The sequence below is a fragment of the Apis cerana genome, linkage group LG7 (assembly GCF_029169275.1).
Source record: "Apis cerana isolate GH-2021 linkage group LG7, AcerK_1.0, whole genome shotgun sequence".
Classification (NCBI taxonomy): Eukaryota; Metazoa; Arthropoda; class Insecta; order Hymenoptera; family Apidae; genus Apis; species Apis cerana.
The window spans coordinates 4,155,918-4,177,365 of record NC_083858.1 but is presented as its reverse complement, the minus strand read 5'-3'; the positions used below and the strand labels follow the sequence as shown (position 1 = coordinate 4,177,365).

General features: G+C 19.1%; 1 protein-coding gene and 1 long non-coding RNA gene across 13 annotated transcripts in view; one reads left to right on the top strand and one right to left on the bottom strand.

The window, feature by feature from the left end:
- Window positions 1-21,448, top strand: part of LOC108002523 (uncharacterized) — a 315,743-nt gene that overhangs the window by 238,814 nt on the left and 55,481 nt on the right. For 10 of the 12 annotated variants that reach the window (XM_062077705.1, XM_062077704.1, XM_062077707.1 and 7 more), the window contains one exon: window positions 16,271-16,498. The exons of the other annotated variants lie outside the window; for them this stretch is intronic. In XM_062077705.1, coding sequence (XP_061933689.1) covers window positions 16,271-16,498 — 228 coding nt within the window. The remainder of the gene's footprint in view (window positions 1-16,270; window positions 16,499-21,448) is intronic. 12 annotated transcript variants of the gene reach the window in all.
- LOC133666501 (uncharacterized) lies at window positions 3,703-5,207 on the bottom strand. Its single transcript, XR_009830712.1, has 2 exons — window positions 4,615-5,207; window positions 3,703-4,117 (listed from the first exon to the last, which is right to left on the bottom strand). It is a non-coding gene; the product is annotated as an uncharacterized LOC133666501 (long non-coding RNA).

Genomic DNA, 21,448 nt, shown 5'->3' with positions numbered 1-21,448 from the left:
GAATGTAGAAGCATGTAGAAGAATGTAGATGATTACATATAAAAATGAATTGAAGAAAACAATAATATTTTTGCATTTTAATATTTTAATATTTTAAGATTTTATTTTTGATAATTTAAAAAAATAAATCAAATTCAAAAATTTTTCAATTGAATTTAATTTCCGATTAAATATAAATTATTAATGACTAAATGAATTTATGCTATAAAATGATTTTTATAAATCCACAAAATCCAGAAATATTTTGAAGAAATATTTTAAATATTTTATATTGATGTGCTTATTCTTTTTGATATAGTTTAATACGTTTAACTTATTTCAGTATTATTTATTTCAAAATGTTTTATAATTTTATCATTAATCCGTGGATCACTAATTCGTTATATAAGAACTTTACTATTATAATCAAAAATTGGAAAAAATTGGATAAATTATTACACTATAAGTACTTAAACTTAATCGAAACTATTAAAATAAATATCAAAAGACATTATATTATACAATTTTATAAAATTAAATTAATTTTCATCGCATAAAAATCAAAAAGAATAGAATTTTCTAAAAATTTTCTTCAGTTTTGTGACAAATAGAGAACGAGATAAAATCTCCTATTGGTCTAACTAAATTCAAAAGTTTAAATTCAAGCTTTATGCTTACGTAATTGATATATTATAGATGATTTTTTTATAAGATATACAATTAAATCAAAGTAAACTTCGCGTTTTAATTTTTCATTAGCTTGGCATGTCTTCGATACATAATATATATATAAAGCACATTCGCATTTAAAAAGCATATTGACATTTTTCTTTCATGTCAATTGCTTATATATTATAAAAAACAGAAATAGAATTCTTATATTTAAAGAATTTCGTAAGTTATGATTCGAAGTTTAAATCTTTGCAAAAATCAATTTTTTGATAATTATTTATAAATAATTATTGACTTTATTAATTTCGATGTATTCTACTTATTAAGAATAAAGGAATTATAAATTTGAAATTTTTAATTGAAATTTTAATCGTAGTCTGAATTATATTTTTGGAGATAGATAAATTCTCTTAAATAATATTTAATACATATTTTAATAATTAAATATAAATTTTTAATATTATATATATATAATATTTAAAAAAAATACACATAAATATTTTATTATATTAAGATGTTTCATTTAAATGCATGAAATATTTTTTATGGAAAAATATTATGAAAAAAATATTTTTACAAAAATTATTTAAAATAAAATAATATATTACGCAATGTTAATAATTTTTTTATAGATGTATAAAAGTCATATATATCGATTTTAATTTTTTAAACTGAATCATATAATTTTTTGCATTAATCGATATAGTTCATTATTTTTTATAATAATTTTAAAAGATATTAAGCTATTTTTAAATCAAAAAATCTTGAAAGATAAGAAATACGCAAAGCAATACTTTACTGTTCATGCTTTTCTTGTTCACATGTCGTTTTACAAATTTCAAATCTTAAATCAAGATTTTTTCGACATAAATAATTAGCACTTTCTAGGGAATAACAAGTTGTATCGATTGATATAATAAAAATTATATGATTTCACTTAAAAAATTAAAGTTGACTTTCACATGCGTTAATCTATAGAAAAACTATTAATATTACATAATATATTTTCTATAGCAAATAATTTTTGAAATTATATTATGAAAAAAAATTTTGCAAAATTAAATATATTAAAAATATTATAGACAAGAAAAATGAAATTAAATTAATATAACAAAAATAATTGAATATATATATTATGTTTTTGCTCGAATAAAAAATAATATTGCTTTTCTATAATTAGTTATAAGTTTTTAATAATTGCAAAAACAAAATTTGGAATTAGTCAATATAATAATTTTAATATTTAAATATATCTCTTCTTATATCTTTTATATAAATTATATATTTGCAAATAAAGTTTACTAAAAAGAATTTAGAATATCAATAGCAAGTTGAATCATTTTTTAATATTAAATATTAATATTAATTTTTTAATATTAAAATTTTATATAATTTTTCATTTAAAATTGACATAATTTTTTCTATAATTTAGATATCTAAATCCAGTATAAGCACATGATTTATAATAAAATTTTTTTTAAATCTTTAATTACATAAAAAGCTATATTACGTAGGCCATTTTCGAAATATTAAATTTAAAGTTTTATATATGCGAATTTTTTAATGTAGTAAAGTATTTAATAACTTAAATCTATTGTAGCGATTAATAAAAGCTATTAATTAATAAAAAGATTTTTCAATTGTGAAAATATTAATAAATTGATGATCGTTCCACTATATGCTAAATATAGTGAATATAATATGCTTTAAATTCAATATTTATAGCAAGTTTCTCTCGATTAGTTTAATTTTTCATTATCGTATCGTCATCTATATCAATTTCAGTTTCTATATTTTAAAAATATTATTTTAAAAATATCAAAAAGTAAAATTTCTTAAAATTTTAACATGAAATAATTTCTAAAAATTTTCTAAATTGAATATTTTGATAAAATTAAACTTATGTTGAATTATGTTATGTTAAATTAAACTCATAGATTAATACATTTTACTTAATTACAATATAATTTATATAACTTTGTTTTTTGGATAAATAAATTCAAATTATACCCAGGTTTTTATAATTAAAAATTTAAATAATATTATATAATAAGAATCTATTTAATTTTTCCCACTACGACTTTTTACTTATTTAAATGTAAATCATGTAAATTTATGAACAGAATTGATATTAGTTCATACTTCATGAAATATTTGCTCTTAATCTTTTAGTGTCATCTATGTCGCATAGATTATCATTTCTTTACTTTCTGTCGTCTTCTATGCATTGCAAAGAATGTCATTTACTTAGATTCTGTCTTATGTATCCCTCTATTAATATAAAGTCATTTTTTTAAATTTATTTCTTACTTTTAAATTAATAAATATTTAAATATAGAATTATGTATCAGAAATGTAAAAAATTTCTATTTCAAATTAAATTTCCATTTAAAAAAAATGTACTGAATTCAAAAGACTTTATGTATATAAACATAATTACATATATATATAATTAAATATATACATACATCATTATTTCATTAATTAGAGGCTAATTAAATAACTTAAAAAAAAATAACAATTATATAATATATAGAAATATAGTTATAGAAATATAGTATATAACATGTATAACATATAGAATCAATAATGTAGGAAGAAATGGTAATCTAAATGATGTTGTCGTAATTTTCGTAATGCAAATATTTTCGTAATACAAAAATAATCAGAGACAATGTCATAAAATTTTTATATGTAAAAAAAATTTCAATTCAATTTCCGTTATTAAAAAATTAAACATAGAAATATATTAAATTTTAAATTTAAAAATAGCTTTCTAATAATTGTAATTTAATATTTTGAGAATATTTTTTTAAATAAATATACAACATTTTTTTATTGCTATATTATAAAGATATAATTTATTACTTAACTTAATTTTTAACAATTATTCAAACAATAATTCTAATTTTAATAAATTAGATTTTGAAAACAAAATCTATTTTAGTATAAACAGAATTTTATTATACTTTATAATAATAATAATAATAAATTTAAAAATTTTTTCACGATATTCACGATATAAAATTATATAAAAAATAACTTTATGAATGAAAATTAACTAAATTTTTATTGAAATCAAAGATTAAGCTATTTCTTTTAAACCATTACAATCAATCAATCAGCAAATCCAGTGTACTTTCATCTAATTTATTTCCTAAATTTTCAATTAATCCTTAAACAGCACTAACTATTATATATGATCTTAAGATTAGATCATTACAATTCATACACATAACTCAACCATTCTACGAATCTTAATAATAAGAATCGAGCACGGGATTTTCATTCGGATTTTCGCGGTTGTCCGATTCGATAGACTTGAAATTGTTCGGAGAACACGATCTCCCGGCGGCGTGGACAAGAAGAAGCAGGAAGCTTGCAGAGCTACCGTCGCTGATGCAATTGACGACCTTGCTGCGACTCCCTCCGGGCGTTCCGCACGCGAAGTCGTGTTTGGTGTCAGCTGCAGGGGAAAGGAGGCGGTTGCGGGTTGGTCGGAGCTCGACACGGAGAGAGGGCAAAAGCGTTCTCTCAGATCGTACGGTGTTAGAGGCGTGATGAGGAGGGAATATGGTTGAGTTGGCGAGTTCGAAGGAAGGAGCAAGGAAGGAAGAGGGAAAGAAGATGGAGGGAGAAAAAAGCTAGAGATAGTGAGAAAGGATAGAGAGATATGGAGAGGAAAGGTAAAATCGAAGGTAGAAGAGAAAAGGAGCGGCAGAGAGGAGAAAGAGGATGAGAGATGAGTAAAAAATGAAAAAACAGAAGAAAAAAAGAGAAGGTGACGGAGAGGGGAAGAGGATTTAAAAAACAGGGCAAAAAATCTTGAGGAGGAGGAACGGGAAAGACAGATGAACGGATGGATGAAAGAACATGGATTATATAAGAGGAAAAGAGATGGAAATATTCGTGTAGAGAGACAGGAAAATGAAAGAAGAGAGAGAAAGAGAAGGACGAACTTACGCAAGATTCTCCCGCTTCTATATTTACTGTAAGAGCCGGTCAGGCCTCTCTGCCAGTTTCTCTTTGGTATCCCCGACCAGCCAGTTTTACGCTTCGTTTTCATGATTCATTCCTGTCCACCACGTGGCCCAGTCGACGACGCTTCCCACGGCGGGCTACTTGTTTCGAAGAACGACCGCGACGACTTTTGTAGGCCAAGACTCGTTACCAGAATGCTATACTGTGCGCGCCTCAAGTAAATTGCACAAAATACCAAGAAACGATGAATTCTCTTCTACGACTTCAACCAACAAATAATTTATTCGATTTTTATGCAATTTGACTAAATGGATAACAAGAAGTCTGGTTTGCCTTTTTCATTATAGTTATCAATTAATAAGCTAGTTTTTGAAAATAGATAAATTGTTTGATATTTTTTATGTAAGATTGATGATTAGTTTTTATATAAGTTTATTCTTTTTCCTAAAAAATTCTAAATATGCACATTAATGTAATATAAATATGTATAATTTGTTTAATATGTTTAATTTTTAATATAAAAATTTCAACTTTCTATTTATTATTCGATAAGTACTAAATTACTGAGAGTGCATATTTACTATATGAGTGTAGATATGATATTAATATATATTACATATATGGTATTATAGCTTATTTTTCATTATATTTTTGCTAATTTTTATTTTTTTGAATTTGCTTTTGAATTTTTTTGAATTATTACAAAATAAATAATTCAATTTTTAAATGAATTTTTCTTTTATGAGATAATTTTGATCCTTCTGTGAAAATTGTATATACAAAATATAAATATTAAGAAACTTATACATATATATATTTCAAAATATGTTAGCTGATATATGTTCTTTTAAACAAATTAAATTTTAATGTTATTTTAGAAAGAAATTATAATAAGGAACAATGTTAATATAAACATATAAGAAATATTAGTTTGCAAATATTATATTAAATATTATATTAAAAAAATATTATATTATAAATTTATATTTATAATATAAATTTAATTATAATATATATAATATATAAAATTAATTATAATATAATATAAATATTTATAATATATATTTATAATATTATATTATAAATATTATATTATGATATTATATAAAAAAATATTATATTAAATATTAATTAGAAAAGTTTTGTCTAGCGAAATAATCAATATTTTGCAAGATTATTCTATATCAATAATATATTTCATAAAATGAAATTGCAAATAATTATATATTTAGTAGATTATATGCAATTATGATACATTATAACCAAACATTAAAGCCCTTGTAAACTCCAGGACAGCTAGCTATTATTGCATTCTAACTTTATCCATGAGTGATTATCATATATTTGCATATAGAAAAATTCTTAATAATTACTTTAAGTATTAAATTTTTCAGTTATGCATATCATCTAAGTTGCAATGTGGAAAAGAAATGAGAGCAAGTAATAAAATTTCATGCGCGCGTTCGTTGACCGTACAATTTTAAGACGAAATACTTTGTAATTACTCAGTTAAAGTGAAAATGATTAAGAAATTTTGATAAAAAATGGAATCAAGGAAATATTTATAATTATAAATATTATTATAAAACAATAAACATTATAAAATAAATGTATCACAGCTTTAAAATAATTCTAATTGTAATAATACAAAATTAAAGGAACTATAGATAAAAAACAATTTACTATTTTATAATGAAATATAATAAAAATATATATGAATAACAAATATAACAAAAAAATATCTAAAATAAATTTAAATTAAGATTTTTTATGTTATATAGAAAATAGTTTAGTTCTTAATTTTATGATTATATTCGTTTTATAAATTACTTATTTCATTTCTAAAAAATAATATTCAAACTATTAATTATATTAATATATTAATATAATTATGAAAAATATGAGTTTAAAAGTTTAAAAAGTTAAAATATGAGTAAAAAAGTTTAAAAAAAACAATAAAACTTTCCGATCAATTCAATAACTTAATTTTCAACAATCGTGATTGGCGCAAGAAAAGAAATCGTTCCGACATCCGATCTCGCGGCGTGAAATCGCGCGAGAACTAGTCTTAATAAGTTTTTAATTCACAGAATATTAGCATCGGCCGGCCGGTTTTATAGCCGCTAAATTATGGTTTCATTTATTCAAAAGGTTGAGCGCGTGAGAGGCCGTCGGCTCAGAACTTAAACGAGCTATCCATATTCCAGCTCACGTATATTTTAAATACCTGTATAATTTTCGTAGTTTCGCCTCGGCTTGCTGTAGAACGGTGAATTAATTTCACGGAAACGAAATTTTCGCACCGCCTTCCGTTCCCTCTTCTATCTTCTTTTCATTGCGAAAATCGTCGAGCACACATGAAAATGTTTTTCCTCGATCGTCATTCGCTTTGGTAATTTCTTAAATTCGAGTTGTTTATAAAACCGTATTTTTTCATATTTTTTTCCCTTCTTAGTTTTTTTTGAAAATTTAATATTACATGATGCATCTACACAAAAGTTATTAGCAATATTGTTCTTCGCGTGAAAAATGATGAAAATGATGAAAATTTTCCTTAATAGAAATTTAATCTCTTGAAAAATATATATTTATAAGTAGGTTTCTTATTTAAATTAATAAAAAAGATAAATATTTTATATATGCATGCATTATTGTTTTTTTTTGCAACATTTTTTAATATTATGTTTGATATAAATATTTGATTGTTTAAATATTTGATTTTTTTATGATTTAACAATAAAAAAATAGCTATTATTAGTAAATTCTTTAAAAGATTTATATATTTTTTATTTTTTTATTTATATAATTTTGCGAAATTAGAACAGTATCTAAGTGTACATTTTTATTTTTTTGTTATTTTTTGCTATTTTTATCTTAATAACTATATATTCAAAGTAGTATAAACAAGATTTCATAAAAAAGATTACAAATTGAAAGATGATTAAAAAAAAGTAAAAAAAAATTAGTATTTTATTTTATAAATATTATTATTATTACTTTATTTTAAAAATTAGTTAAATTCTATTTTTTAATAAAAATAAATTTTAAGAAAAATAAGAAATTCTAAAATGTCAATATCACAACAAATATTTTCAAAAATTATGTAATATATTATAAAATATAAATATGTTATAATAAATTTAAAAAATTACTTAAATCTATCAAAGAATGATTTAGCAATTATAAATTAATATATTTTTAATATTAATTATAAATATTCCTCAACAATTTTAATATATTTGATTCTCAATTGTGAAATTATTATTTTTTCCAATTATTACATGTAATTGCTTGATAAAAGTTCTTAATTATCATTAACACATATTTTTTGTGATAATTATAATTTAAATTGAATTCAACTTCTCTAATACTAATTATTATTTATGAACAATAAGTCTTATTGTTATAAAAACTATTATTTCGTTTGATAGCCCAATTATCGATTTGATATAATGCTATTTTTTATTTTGCTTCATTCTTCTATTTTTTTTTTATTGCATTTTTTATATATTCTTTGATTATATATTCTTTTTTTTGATTATATATATTATATATATATATATATATATATATATATAATCGGCATAACTGGATAGGAAAAAAATATTATATTTATCGGCCAATATTAATTTTCAATCGGATAATGAAAACTGGTGAGAAAGAAGAAGATAATGTATAAAGATTTTTTGAATTGTTATAAATATTCTGTATGTATTGTTTTGAGTGAATATGTTAATATATTATATTAAAAAAAAATACAGAAAATATATTAGATATTTTTCAAATGAATTTACCACAAAAAATATATTTATTTCGAAAATATCGAAGATAGAATACACGATTCAGGAGATCAACTCATGATCCGACGGATGCGATAAGTTTCAAGCGTCGCGAGCCGACGCGCAAAAATCTTCATACGTTACATTTATTAATTAAAAAACTATGATTTTAGAGGAAACGACTTTGAATGATTCGTAATAAGAACACATTAATTAATCCTATTATTATAATCCTATATTAAATTAATTATTAAGATTGGAACAGATTTATATTTTTCACTCTAACATTTTTGTTACATAATATAATATAAATTTAAAATTTTATATTTATTCTGAAGTTTGTTCAATATAGAAATATAAAATATAATAATAAAATAAAAAATAAAATAAAATAAAACTAATAAAAAAATATTTTTTTTTTTAAATCTAAAAAAAGGACAAATATTTAAAATATCCTATCATTTATCCAACTCTATATAAATATTATATTAAAATATCAAATTTAAAATTCTATCAATACTAATAAATTAGTATAAGCAATAATTATTTCTGCATCAATTTAATAAATGAAAAATTTGAATTATATCAAATATTGCTTTTTTAACAAATATGTACATAATATATATCCATAATTTTTTTAAAATCTAATCAATGAATTTAAAATATATATATTCTTTAATAATATTTATATATTATTTTTTTCAAAATATATTGATATCATTAAGCTTAATAGCATATAAATACTTTATTATTAATACTTCTTTGAATGCAAAGTGATAATTATATACAAGACTAATTTAAGTTCAGTTAATATTATTATAATAATATTAATTATAATATAATTAAAATAAAAAATTGATATCATCTGGAAATATATATATTTATTGATGATTGATTATGAGAGAAGAATTATTTTGATTTATTTCATGTAGATAACAAAGTTTTTATAAAAAAAAAATCTCATAAAATTAGTTTCCTATTAAATTTAATTTTGAATTTTAACAAAAATTATATTATTATATTGTTATTATTAAACTAATTCAATTTATTTTAAAATATTAGAAGAAATAATTATATTAAATAATAATAAAAATAGTAAGAATTATAAAATATAAAACAAAAAATTAAAAGAATTATGGATTAGAATTCTTTAAAAAATGATAATTTTTATCTTCATAAATGAATTATATAAAAATTTATGTTTTTTTTTTGAATTTCAAATTTTTATTCGAACATTTTAATTTAAATTTAAATATTTTCCATTATTACTTTTAATTGCTAATTTAATTTTATATTTAATTTAAATTTTAATTTTATTTTCTTGAATCAAAAAGATCAAAAAAACTCATTTCGTCAAAATATCTATAAGTTCATAGTACTAGTTGAATTTTTCTTGAATGTTTATTTTTAAAAGATTTTATATTTAAATTACTTTTAAAATTTAAGATTATTATGTTTTTTTTATATGCTTTTGCAAACAACTTTCAATAATTTAAAGTTTAATCAATTATTCATTCAAATATTTACTTATTCAAAATGATTTCATTTATTTTTTTCTATTTCTGTTTATTTAAAAAATCTTATAATACAAAATTTCCAAATTCAATTATCTTAATATCCAACTATTTTTCTTCTAAAAAAAATAATAATAATTTTGCATTTATTATTGTAAAAAAATACAGAAGAGATGTTCAATAATCATATTATATGTTTTAAAATCAGTTTATCTTAAAATATCGATATTAATCAATGAATAATTAAGGATTGTAGTTTGATGTGAAAATCAATTCTAGTTGAATAGATTGCTTTATCTTCGTTTACTTTCTATACTGTTCCCTTCGATGCATACAGATTATTTTATCAATATTTTCTATTGAAGAGAGATTAAAAAAAAAAAAAGAAAAGAAGAAAGGGAAAATACATATTCCGATTGACTTCATTTAACGCTTATCGATTGCCGCCGTTTACGGAGCATATTTTGAAGGGTGATGTTAAATGAAATTTTCAATCGATGAATTGAAAAACACGTCATTGAAATTATATTTATTTTGATATAGTTCCTAAAAAAATTAGAATTATTAACGTTGTAATTTAAATTTTTAATCTTTTTGTTCGCCAGATAAAATTTTATACCATTCGATTATATTTTAATTTAATTGGGATTCAATATATTATGATGCGTAGAAAACATTGTAAATGATCATTGCTGCAAAATTTGTATGGTTTTATTGAATTAAAATTTGCTTGATTTAATTAAAAATTGGTTACAAAATTAATTAAGTAATTAATTAAATATCACTTTTATATAAAATAATATACTGAAATTATTAACTTATTTATAAAATATAAAATAATGAGAAAAAGAATAATTTTTCTTAAAAAAATGTAATTTTTAATAGAACATTTATAAAATATAATTTTCGAATTCTAAAACTCTATTAACTATTCATTAACTACAAAACTTGAAAATAAAATATTAAATTCATTTTAAACATATAAAAATATATAAAATTGTTCCAATTCCTAAATTAAAATAACTTTAAAAAAAAATAAATAACAACAAATATTATCAAATATTTAAAATAAAATTTAAGATTTAAACTAAATCTTTCAAATTTTTCTAATCTTTTTGGATTTTATAATAAAATTTAATTTATTATAATAGTTTTTCTATAATTATTTCAAATTATCATATTAATAATAATTACTTGCTATAGATATAGATATATATATAATGAAACAATATTAATGGTTACATAAAAAAGAAAAAAGAAAATAAAAAAGCTATTAAATAAATGATAATTTCCATTAGTAAATAATACTAAAACAAATAAATAATAAATATTTATTTTATATATCTAAAAAGAAATTACAATATAAATGATTTAAAATATATAATTTATAAAAGAATATAATATCATTGAAAAAATTTAAAAAGATATTAAAAATTAATAAATTAATACAATTCTCTTAAACAAAAAAATTGTAAGTAATAATGAAAATATATGCAATAGTTTATTTATAATGTATAGTAAATAGTATATATATATTTTAAATATTTATTTTCTTTCTCGACAAATTTTTAATTGAATTGAATTCAAAAACTTATTTATGAAATATTAATTACAATTTTTATAACTTTTATTGCAAATACATATTAGAAAACGATTAATATAAATATTTATAATTTAATATATTTCTCTTATTCTCTTATTCTCTATAAAATTTAAATCTATTCGAAATTCTTATTTATTATGAAATATTATTGATTACATTTCAATAAATTTAATAGAGATTTACGTAATTTACAAATAAATTCAAAGTAATGTCTACATTATAATTTTACTATTTATAATTTAAACTAAATTAAAAAAATTCTTATCTTATATAATATGTAAAACATATAAGTAATAAAAAATAAATTATAAAATAAAATTTAATAAAGATTCTTATCTTTTTCTATAATTACTTATATCAACAAGGCACGAATGATAATTGATGGATTCAACAAAAAAATATTTAAGAAAATGATGAATAAGTAAGATATTAATAAAAAAATGCTTTTACACAAAAATTAAAATTATATTGTAATATACAATTATTGAATAAAAATTTTATTATTATTAATAATTAATTTTTTATTCATTATTTTTTCAATTTAAATTAGTTTAAGAAATTATTATTCTTTTTTAATATATAATAGATATAAAATAATATAATATAATATAATATATATATATATATATATATATATATATATATTATATATAATATATATAATATATACATATAAATTGTAATTCTTTGTAACACAATCTATTTATAAAAAATTTTTTTTAATTCAGATTATAATAAAATTTAATAATCTATAATAAAATAATTAAAGATTTTACAAATCATATATTAAAAAATTAAATTTTAGTTTTATAGATATATAAATTATAAAATTTTATTTTTATAATTCCGAAATCTCGATGAACGAATTGAAAATTCCTGCTTTCTCAACAAAATGCAAAATCTTTAAATACTTAACAGTTTCGTTTGAGGGGGAGTTAAACCGCTTCCCTGACAAATCCTTCAATTGTCGAATTAACGCTACACCGAGTTCCTCAGGTTTAAGTTACTCGTCCTCTTGCCCCGAACTCACCACGAGTAACGAGATTAGCGACAAACAGGTAAACGCGTTCTGGATTCTAGTTAACGCGCAAATAGGTTACTTCGTGACTGCCTCATTTCATTGCCTTCACCCGTTTTTTCTTCTTCATCTAAAAAATAATATCAGCCAAAATTGTTAAGATATAAAAAGATTTAATATACAATTATTTCAAAAAAATGTTATGGATCACTATTTTCTTTTTTTTTTTTTGATTATATTAATACACAAAGTTTGAAAACATTTTATTTGAAATAAAAATGAAAAATTATAATTTAAAATAATACATTAATGATATTCAAATTACTTTATTATTTTTAATATTTTATTATTTTTAATATTTTTAATAAAGATGGATGTTTATATTGTAAATTATTAACAATTTTAATATTATATTTACAATGATTTACAAAAGTACTTGATTTATTTATTTTTTAGTAAAATATTAATGATAAATTTTTTATTTTTAATAAAATTTTGTACATAGAATATAATAGATTATATACGAAGGAATTTTTTTTATCAAAATATTACTTTAAAAAGGTAAAATCAGTCTTTAAAGATTTTTAAGTATAATGATGCGAAATAGAGTAAAATTTTTAATTAATAAAATATTCAAATTGTTTTATAATTCTATTATAAAAAATTTTAGACAAAACACATAAATATATCAAAACATAAAAACATATTGAAAAAATTTCTCATAAAGATTTCTCATCCATAAAAGATTGATTCATATATATGTATATAGATTTGATATAATAAATTAAATTAAATTTTTATTTAAATTAAATTAAATAAATTAGAATAAAATTTTATTAACTTAGAAACAAAATTACAATTTTTGGATTAAGTGAATTTATAATTTATAAGATAATGTAATATTCAGATAGTTTTGTGAAGCACTTTACATTTATATTTATAAATGAATTCTATGCTTTTATTTTATGTAAATTCTTTTTAAATTAAACTTTTCTTATATTATAATAAATAAATTATATTATAATAAATAAATTCAAATAAATTCAATTAATATCAAAAAAATTTTTATAGTTTAAAAACAATAGATTACTTTAAAAGTACAATTACATTATATTTTTATAAATATATACAAAATAACATGAAAAAAAAATTCATATTTTTTTCTATCAAATTCTACATAATAATTTAAAATTTACGAAATGTCTAGTTTTAATACAATAAAACTGAAAAAATTGTAATAATTATTTAAATTATATTAATTTAAGAAATTATTCGTAGTATTATCAATCTTCAAGATTACACGTATTTAGCGAAATTGATATTTCAAGTCGATATTTTATTATTGAAAGTAAATACTCGAACGACAAGTAGAAAATTAACTTGATGGTTAATTATAACTTATACAAATGTTTTTTTCAGAGTTGAGAAAAATTACAAAATTAAGAATATTGAAATTACACGGATAATTTAAAATAATGGAAAACAAAATAATAGAAAAAGCCATAAAGGAAAGTTTGCTTCCTTATTTACTTTTGAAATTAAAATAAAAATTAAAATTTTATAAATCTCCATGAGACAATTTCAAACAAATTAAAAAAAAGACGAATAAAATTTTTTTATTTAAATCTTTATTTTCGAAAATATTTTATTTTCAAAAATTTTTCAAATATAAATGAATTTAATTCTCGATTAAATATGAATGAATTATCGGAGGAAAATTATTTTATACTTTTTATTCATTTTTACATATAAATTGAGTATGCATATATATCTAAATAAAAAATTAAATACTTAATATACTCATTTCAAATTATTCGAAATTAGTTTTTAAATAAAAAATTTTATTTTATATTTTTCATTTATTTTCATGCAGAATAAACTTCCATCAATAATATATTTTCAATATAAAAAATATATATACAAATATAAAACAAATACATTATTTATATTAATTAATAATTAATTTAAATAATGTTATTATTTAAACATTTTGTTCATTAACAAGATTTTAACAAATAAATATATAGATTAAAAGCTTATAGAAATTGTAATTATAAGATAAGTACAATCATTAAAAACTTATAGAATAATTTAAAAAAAAAATTGATGATATTTATGTAATATGTGTATATTAATAAATATTGCAATACAAAAATAAATAATGAAAATCTTAATAAATATAAAAAAAATAAAAGTAAGAGAAATTAATAAACATAATAATCTTATTTATTTAAAAATAATTGCAATGATCTAATGTTTTATTATCTGTTTTAAAATTCTATATATTCCACCAAATATATTGCCCGAAATCCAATATCATATCAGGATATTAAATCAGAGTACTAACTCAAACTAAAGGAAAGCTTGGCTCGATTAATTGTTAAGCAAAGGTGCACGAAAGCTAGATGAATCTCGAACCCAAGTCATAAAAGTCTCGTTTCAACTGAGAAGTTATTGGTCGTGCGCCGATGTCCGTCTTAAGACAAGCACAAAGAGCTCGCGCGAAACGACGAGCTTCTCGGAAGCAATAGCGGAAAGACCGCGTTCACCGGCCATAATTCCCTCTACTTTGTGTCACAAGGTGTTGGACATATAAATGTTTTCATTGTCGGTGGAACGAACCGAACGACTGGGCGATATTCGCGCGAACCTTCCATTTCACAATTAGTTGCATATAGTTATGCGTATTCGTTAGGTGATGCAAATGTTCATAGCACAGGCGATAAAATCGAGATCGTCATTCTTTTTTTTTTTTATTCTGGCAATAGAGATTGTTGTCCACGGAATTAATGTTGAAATTACTCACGCAATTTTGACCTCATTGCAAATTTCTTTTTTTTTGACGATCACGAAATGTGAGAGAATCGACCGAATATTTTTTAAACGTGAACGCCATTCATTGAAAATTTAGTGAAACGGAAGTAAATAGTGTGTAAAAAAAAAAAGATAGTGTGCACTGAATATTATGTGATAATTGAATTGTATGAAATTTGTGTGAAGTTAATGATTGTTAAATTATAAAGATTTCTTTTTTTGCATTCGTGAAATTGAATGGAGATGAATGGAATGTTCAATTCTAATACCAATGTTTAAAAATCTTAAAATCTTAAAAATTAAGTTATGTTAGTTTTAAAAAATATGTTTTTTTAAAATAAAATATATAAAGAATATACTATTATTCTTGATAATAATTAGAGATAATATAAATATATACTATATTTGTTTATTAATTATTATTTTTGTACAGATTGTTTCAAATATCAAGTTTCAAGAAAACTTCCAGTTTAAAAACTTTTGTTTGCTTTTTGAATAAAGAAATTAAATAAATTATATATATCACAAAATTATAAATAATGTAATATAAATATAATGTAATGTAATATAAAAATACACAAAATATCTAAAACATTTGATATATCACTTAAAAATTGAAAATGTTTCTTAGCTTTTATTTTTTTATGTATGTTTATAAAAATATGAATCTTTACTTTAATTATTAATTAATAATTTAAATATTTTTTTTAATATTAATATTAATTTTTAATATTAATTAATTTCAGTGATATTGCCTATAATTTCATTGAAATAATACTAAAAGGCTTTTCACGTATTTACATATAAGAGTTAAATTATATGCAACATAATTTATTTTTAAAAAGAACTCTCAAACATAAGGCAAAATCCGATTATATCCGGACTATAGCCACAATTTTTACAAATTTAGGAAAAACAAAGGCAGTGCATTCGGATGCAGGATGTAGCAGAACGTTGCCAGTCGCATCCTCTTGGAATGGACAAGATGTGAACTCCAATAGTAATAACAATGGTAACAACTTGGTGAAGAGAGAACCTTTGGCTTCGGTGCCATGTCAGGTCGCTGAAGTCTCGACATCTCTTCATGCAACCACTACTTCTGTAAAAATTGAACCAGTTCCTCCAAAATCAGAAAATGGTAAGTTTTCTGTTTCTATAGATACATACATACATACATATAAATATATTTTTTTATATATGTATGTATATATTATGTATATATATATATACACACATACATACATAAAAGTCTTTATACTTTTATTACTTTTACAAAATATTATCAAATTTTATCTATAAATTATGGAAATTATTTATTCTATAAAATATATTAATATATTATATATCATGTGTAATAAATTACGTAAATGATATAAATAATTTCAAATAATAAAACTATATAAATAATTTTATGAGTATACATATATAATACTTTATTACTTTATTAAATTTTCTTGTATAAGTTTCATTAATTTTTTTCTAAAATAATTATTATTTTTATATATATTATATATATTATATATTATATAATATATTCATTATAATATATTATAATGAAATAAATATTATTATTTTATAGAAATATATTAAATTGCAATGTTTGGTTCATTTTAATAAAAATATTTTTATTAAAAAGATATTTTTTATGAAAAAGATTTTCATATATGACTGTATGTATGTATTTTTATTTACACTGATTTTCTGAAATTTTTTTAAGAATATATTTCTTAAGCTGCATTTTGATTTATTAAATAACATAATATAAATAAAAATGTAGCATGATGATATGCTGAATATCATAATATGATAATATTTATTTAAAATCTATGTAAATTTATATTTATGTAAAAAAAATTTTAATTTTATATCAGTGTAAAATTTGAAAAGAATAGTAAAAGTGAAATAGTAAAAATGAAAAAAGCGTGAAATATGTGTAAATACATAAAAAAATACAAATATATATATAGAAATACAAATGTACATATATTCAAATGGATTATCTTTGGAAGATCGATTTTAGAGATTAAAATAACAATTATACAATATATACAAATATATACAAATATCGATTAAAATTTATTTCTTAAATTACAATTATAAAATAATTGAAATTTACATTTGCTAAAGCGAAACGGAGGATGAAATAATTTTATTTCTGTTACAATTGTACATTATTATAGATTGTTGCCGTAATCATAACGCAAATTTAATCAAAGATATCTTTTAAAATATATTAATTTGCTATGAATATATAAGATTATATAAGATGTAAATATACACAATAATTTATATCAAGATTTTATCTTTTTTTAAAATAAATATATAAATTTGTTATAAAATTTTAATTTTATATTTTAAAATTATATATATATTTTCCTAGAGTTATATTGTAGAGAATCACATCATGATATTTTATTTAATATATCAAATTAATAAGAAAAAAATTGTTATTAAAAAATATTTTAGATATATATGTATATCTTGTGTTTTACATTTCTTAATATTAAACTTTTTAAATACTTGTTTAAAAATTATAATTGCATGCCTTTATTTCTTCAAAAAATTATTTTACATATATTCTTTTTTTTTAAATTTGTTTTTATAAAATTTATAAACTGATTATAGTTTACTGAATAGTTATTAAAAGTATAAAATTGCTTTTATAATACTTATAATTTCACTTAATTAAATTCATCAAAGAAAATATAATAAGGATATAATATATAATTTTATCATTTTTACTTTTTATTTTGATTTTTGGTTTCTATTTTTCATTTTAATTGCTTTTACTTTTTCATTACTTTTACTTCAAAATAATTTATTATACAGGTTACGTAAACAGATAATTATATTTTTATTATTTTTTTCTTATTTTTCTAAAAATAGAAAAGAAAATAAATAATTTGAATCAAAAAATTTCCTTGAATGATTATTATAAATTTTTTCATATGAGTTTCATTTGATTATTACAGTATAAGCAATTGATGATACTTAAATTGAAGTTTTAGAAGTTCATGATGTACAGATTTTAATGATTGTTATGAAATGAAAAATTTCATTTTTGACATCGTAAAATTTAAGAATAATAAAACAAGTTTCTTAGCCAACATCTAGATTCTACTTTTTTTGAAAAAGTTTCAAATAGAATTGCTCATACAATTTGAAAACTTTCAGATCACTTTAACATATTATGCAATTCCTTGTATTTCAATTTCTTGAATTTATTCTTCGTTAATTTATTTCATTATCTCTGACGCTTTGTTCATAAAATATATAATTTATTTAATTTTTTCATTTAATATTTAAAAACGAAAAAATGTTTAATAATAGTTTAATAATAGTAAATGAATAATATGAAAAAAAATGAAATGAAAATCGCAATTTAATCATGTTTATTAATTTCATTTTATTTGTGAAAAATTTTGTTATATAGTGAACATAGTATTTAATTGCATATTAAATTCATACAAAGTTAATTTATGAAAAGAAAAATAACTTTTGTGAAACAAAGAAATAAATTAAATTTAAATTATACGAAAATAAAGTAATTAAATATATTTATGTGTGTAATGAATTTCACTTTAAAATAATTATATTATCCTGCTATTGTTTTTGATCAAGAAGAAAACATTTAAAATGCTAATAGCATTACTTGGTAATTTTTATATAATTAAAATATTAATAAACTATTAAATATAAAAAAAATATTCAAAAAATAGAATAATATGTTAAAATAAAATAAATCAATAGATATAAAAAATGATCAAAAATAAAAATAATTCACAAAGAATTAATAAATTGAATTTAATATTCAAATATTATTCGATTAATATTCAAATAATCTTGCAATTGCAAAATAAAGAAATTAATAAAGAATATTTTTATTAGTTTCATAATTTATATTATTAAAAATAATTAAAATATTTCTCTTAATAACTTTAAACTCTTAATATGATATTAACTCTAAATATGATATTAATAGTTATGATTAAAAAAAAATAAACAAATTTTTTTTATTTGATTATTATTATATATTTTTACTTATAAAATAAATCAAAATTATATTTTAATATCTTTGAAATCGATTACATAGTCAAAGATATTTGATAAAATTTTTATCTCCTCTCTTTATTAACTTAAATCATTAATAATTCAAAACGTAAATATTAAGTAATTGATAAATTTTGTTCGCAAAATTTCATCATGAAATACATAATTAATATTAAAATTTAAGTAAAATTACAAATTTTTTCAAGTCCTTGCTAATTATAATTTTTCAGAAAGAAACTGTTGTGAAAATTGTGAAGTGTAACATAGTGAAATTGTTATAAACAATCATAATTGTTAATTTATTTAAATGCACATTATCTTTTGATTAATTTATCATTGAAATAATTTAAAATAAAATAAGTAATAAGTAAAATAAGTAATCGAAGATTAAAATAGGGATATAATAGGGACGATATAAATGGATATAGAAAATATGAGATATTCTTTTTGTTTGTGTTTACAAAGTATCACTTAGTTATTAAATACTACTAAAAAAATTAAAACAATAATTTTGGATAAATATATGAAAAATATAAGAAATATATGAAATATTATCAAATAGTTATTAATATTCTGAATTTATGATTATATAAGTAATTTTTTAGTTTTTTGAAAATCTCAAATTAAAGATTTTTCTTAAATATACATATGCAGAAACTTCTTATATAAATAAATTATGAATAATAAAGATTGTCATGAATTTCATTATTTTATTTTATTTAATTTAAATCGTTTTAATTATTTAAGATTTTATTATGTATAAATCAAAAACTTGATATTTCTATTTTTTCCTCTATATTCAAATGAAAATTCCAAATGGAATTGTTTCGAATTAAACTTAACGTGAAGAATTCACAAACGTTAACAGAAGATGATTAACATAAGAGGCGCATAGAAATATATGTTTGTAAATAATACTAAATTTTTTTCACAGAAAAATTATGATGCTAATACATGTAATCAACATGTAATCAAGCCATTTATATTTTAAGAGATTAAATTATTTGTATTTAGTGAAAGATTTTTTTTCATTTTTTAAAAAAAATCCTTTTCTCGATTATTGTTTTGAAACGATTGATAATGATGAATAAATTTCCCGAATGTAAATATTCGAATAAAATTATTTTTTTCTTTTTCTCATTTTTTTTGTTTTATCTCTTAAAGAATTTTATATAACTAATTATGTTGAATGCTTCAAATTTTTAAAACTTGCAATAGCTATAAAAATCGAAAAATTGTCGACGAAAGTTTATTTTTCAGTTTTAGTGTTGTTGGATTGAAAATTTTATTCAATTCGTTGAAAAGTTTTATTTATTAGTTAATAAGTTCAATTATTGATTCATTTCAACTTTATTCATTGATATTTTTTTGAGAAATATTATATTTGTATTTTCAATCTTTCATTTGAGATATAAAATCATAAATTAAATATATATATGATTATTAAATGTCAAAGAATTTGCAGATCATTAATAATTTAAAATAGATAAATAGATTGTCATTGACATTCATTAGATATTCATAAGATAAATATAACTTATAAAAAGAATATGAAAATGAAAGATTACAATCAAAATATCATTGCGATATTATTAGTATTATTAGTATCATAAGAAATCATATTTTAACAATGTCATTTCGATTGTTAGATAAATTGGAAGAAATGATATGATTAAAATAATTTATTATAAATTTTTTTTAAGAAATTTTTCAAGAGATACTATTTTGCAATATAACGCATATTTGATTAAATTACAAATAAATATATCTTTTTTTTAATCATTAATTTATAATTTTTCATAAATAAATTCTTAATTATTTGAATAAAGAAAAATTAGAAAAGAAAAAAAAATTATTAGAATATAATTTAATATAAAAAACTTTTATTTTTGAATTAATTTTTTTTCTTTGGAAATATATAAATATTTAAAAAATATAATTTAAAATATATATTATATTAATTATATTAAAATATACATTATATATAATTTATAATATATATTATAAATATATATTAAAAATATTATCAAATTTTGCA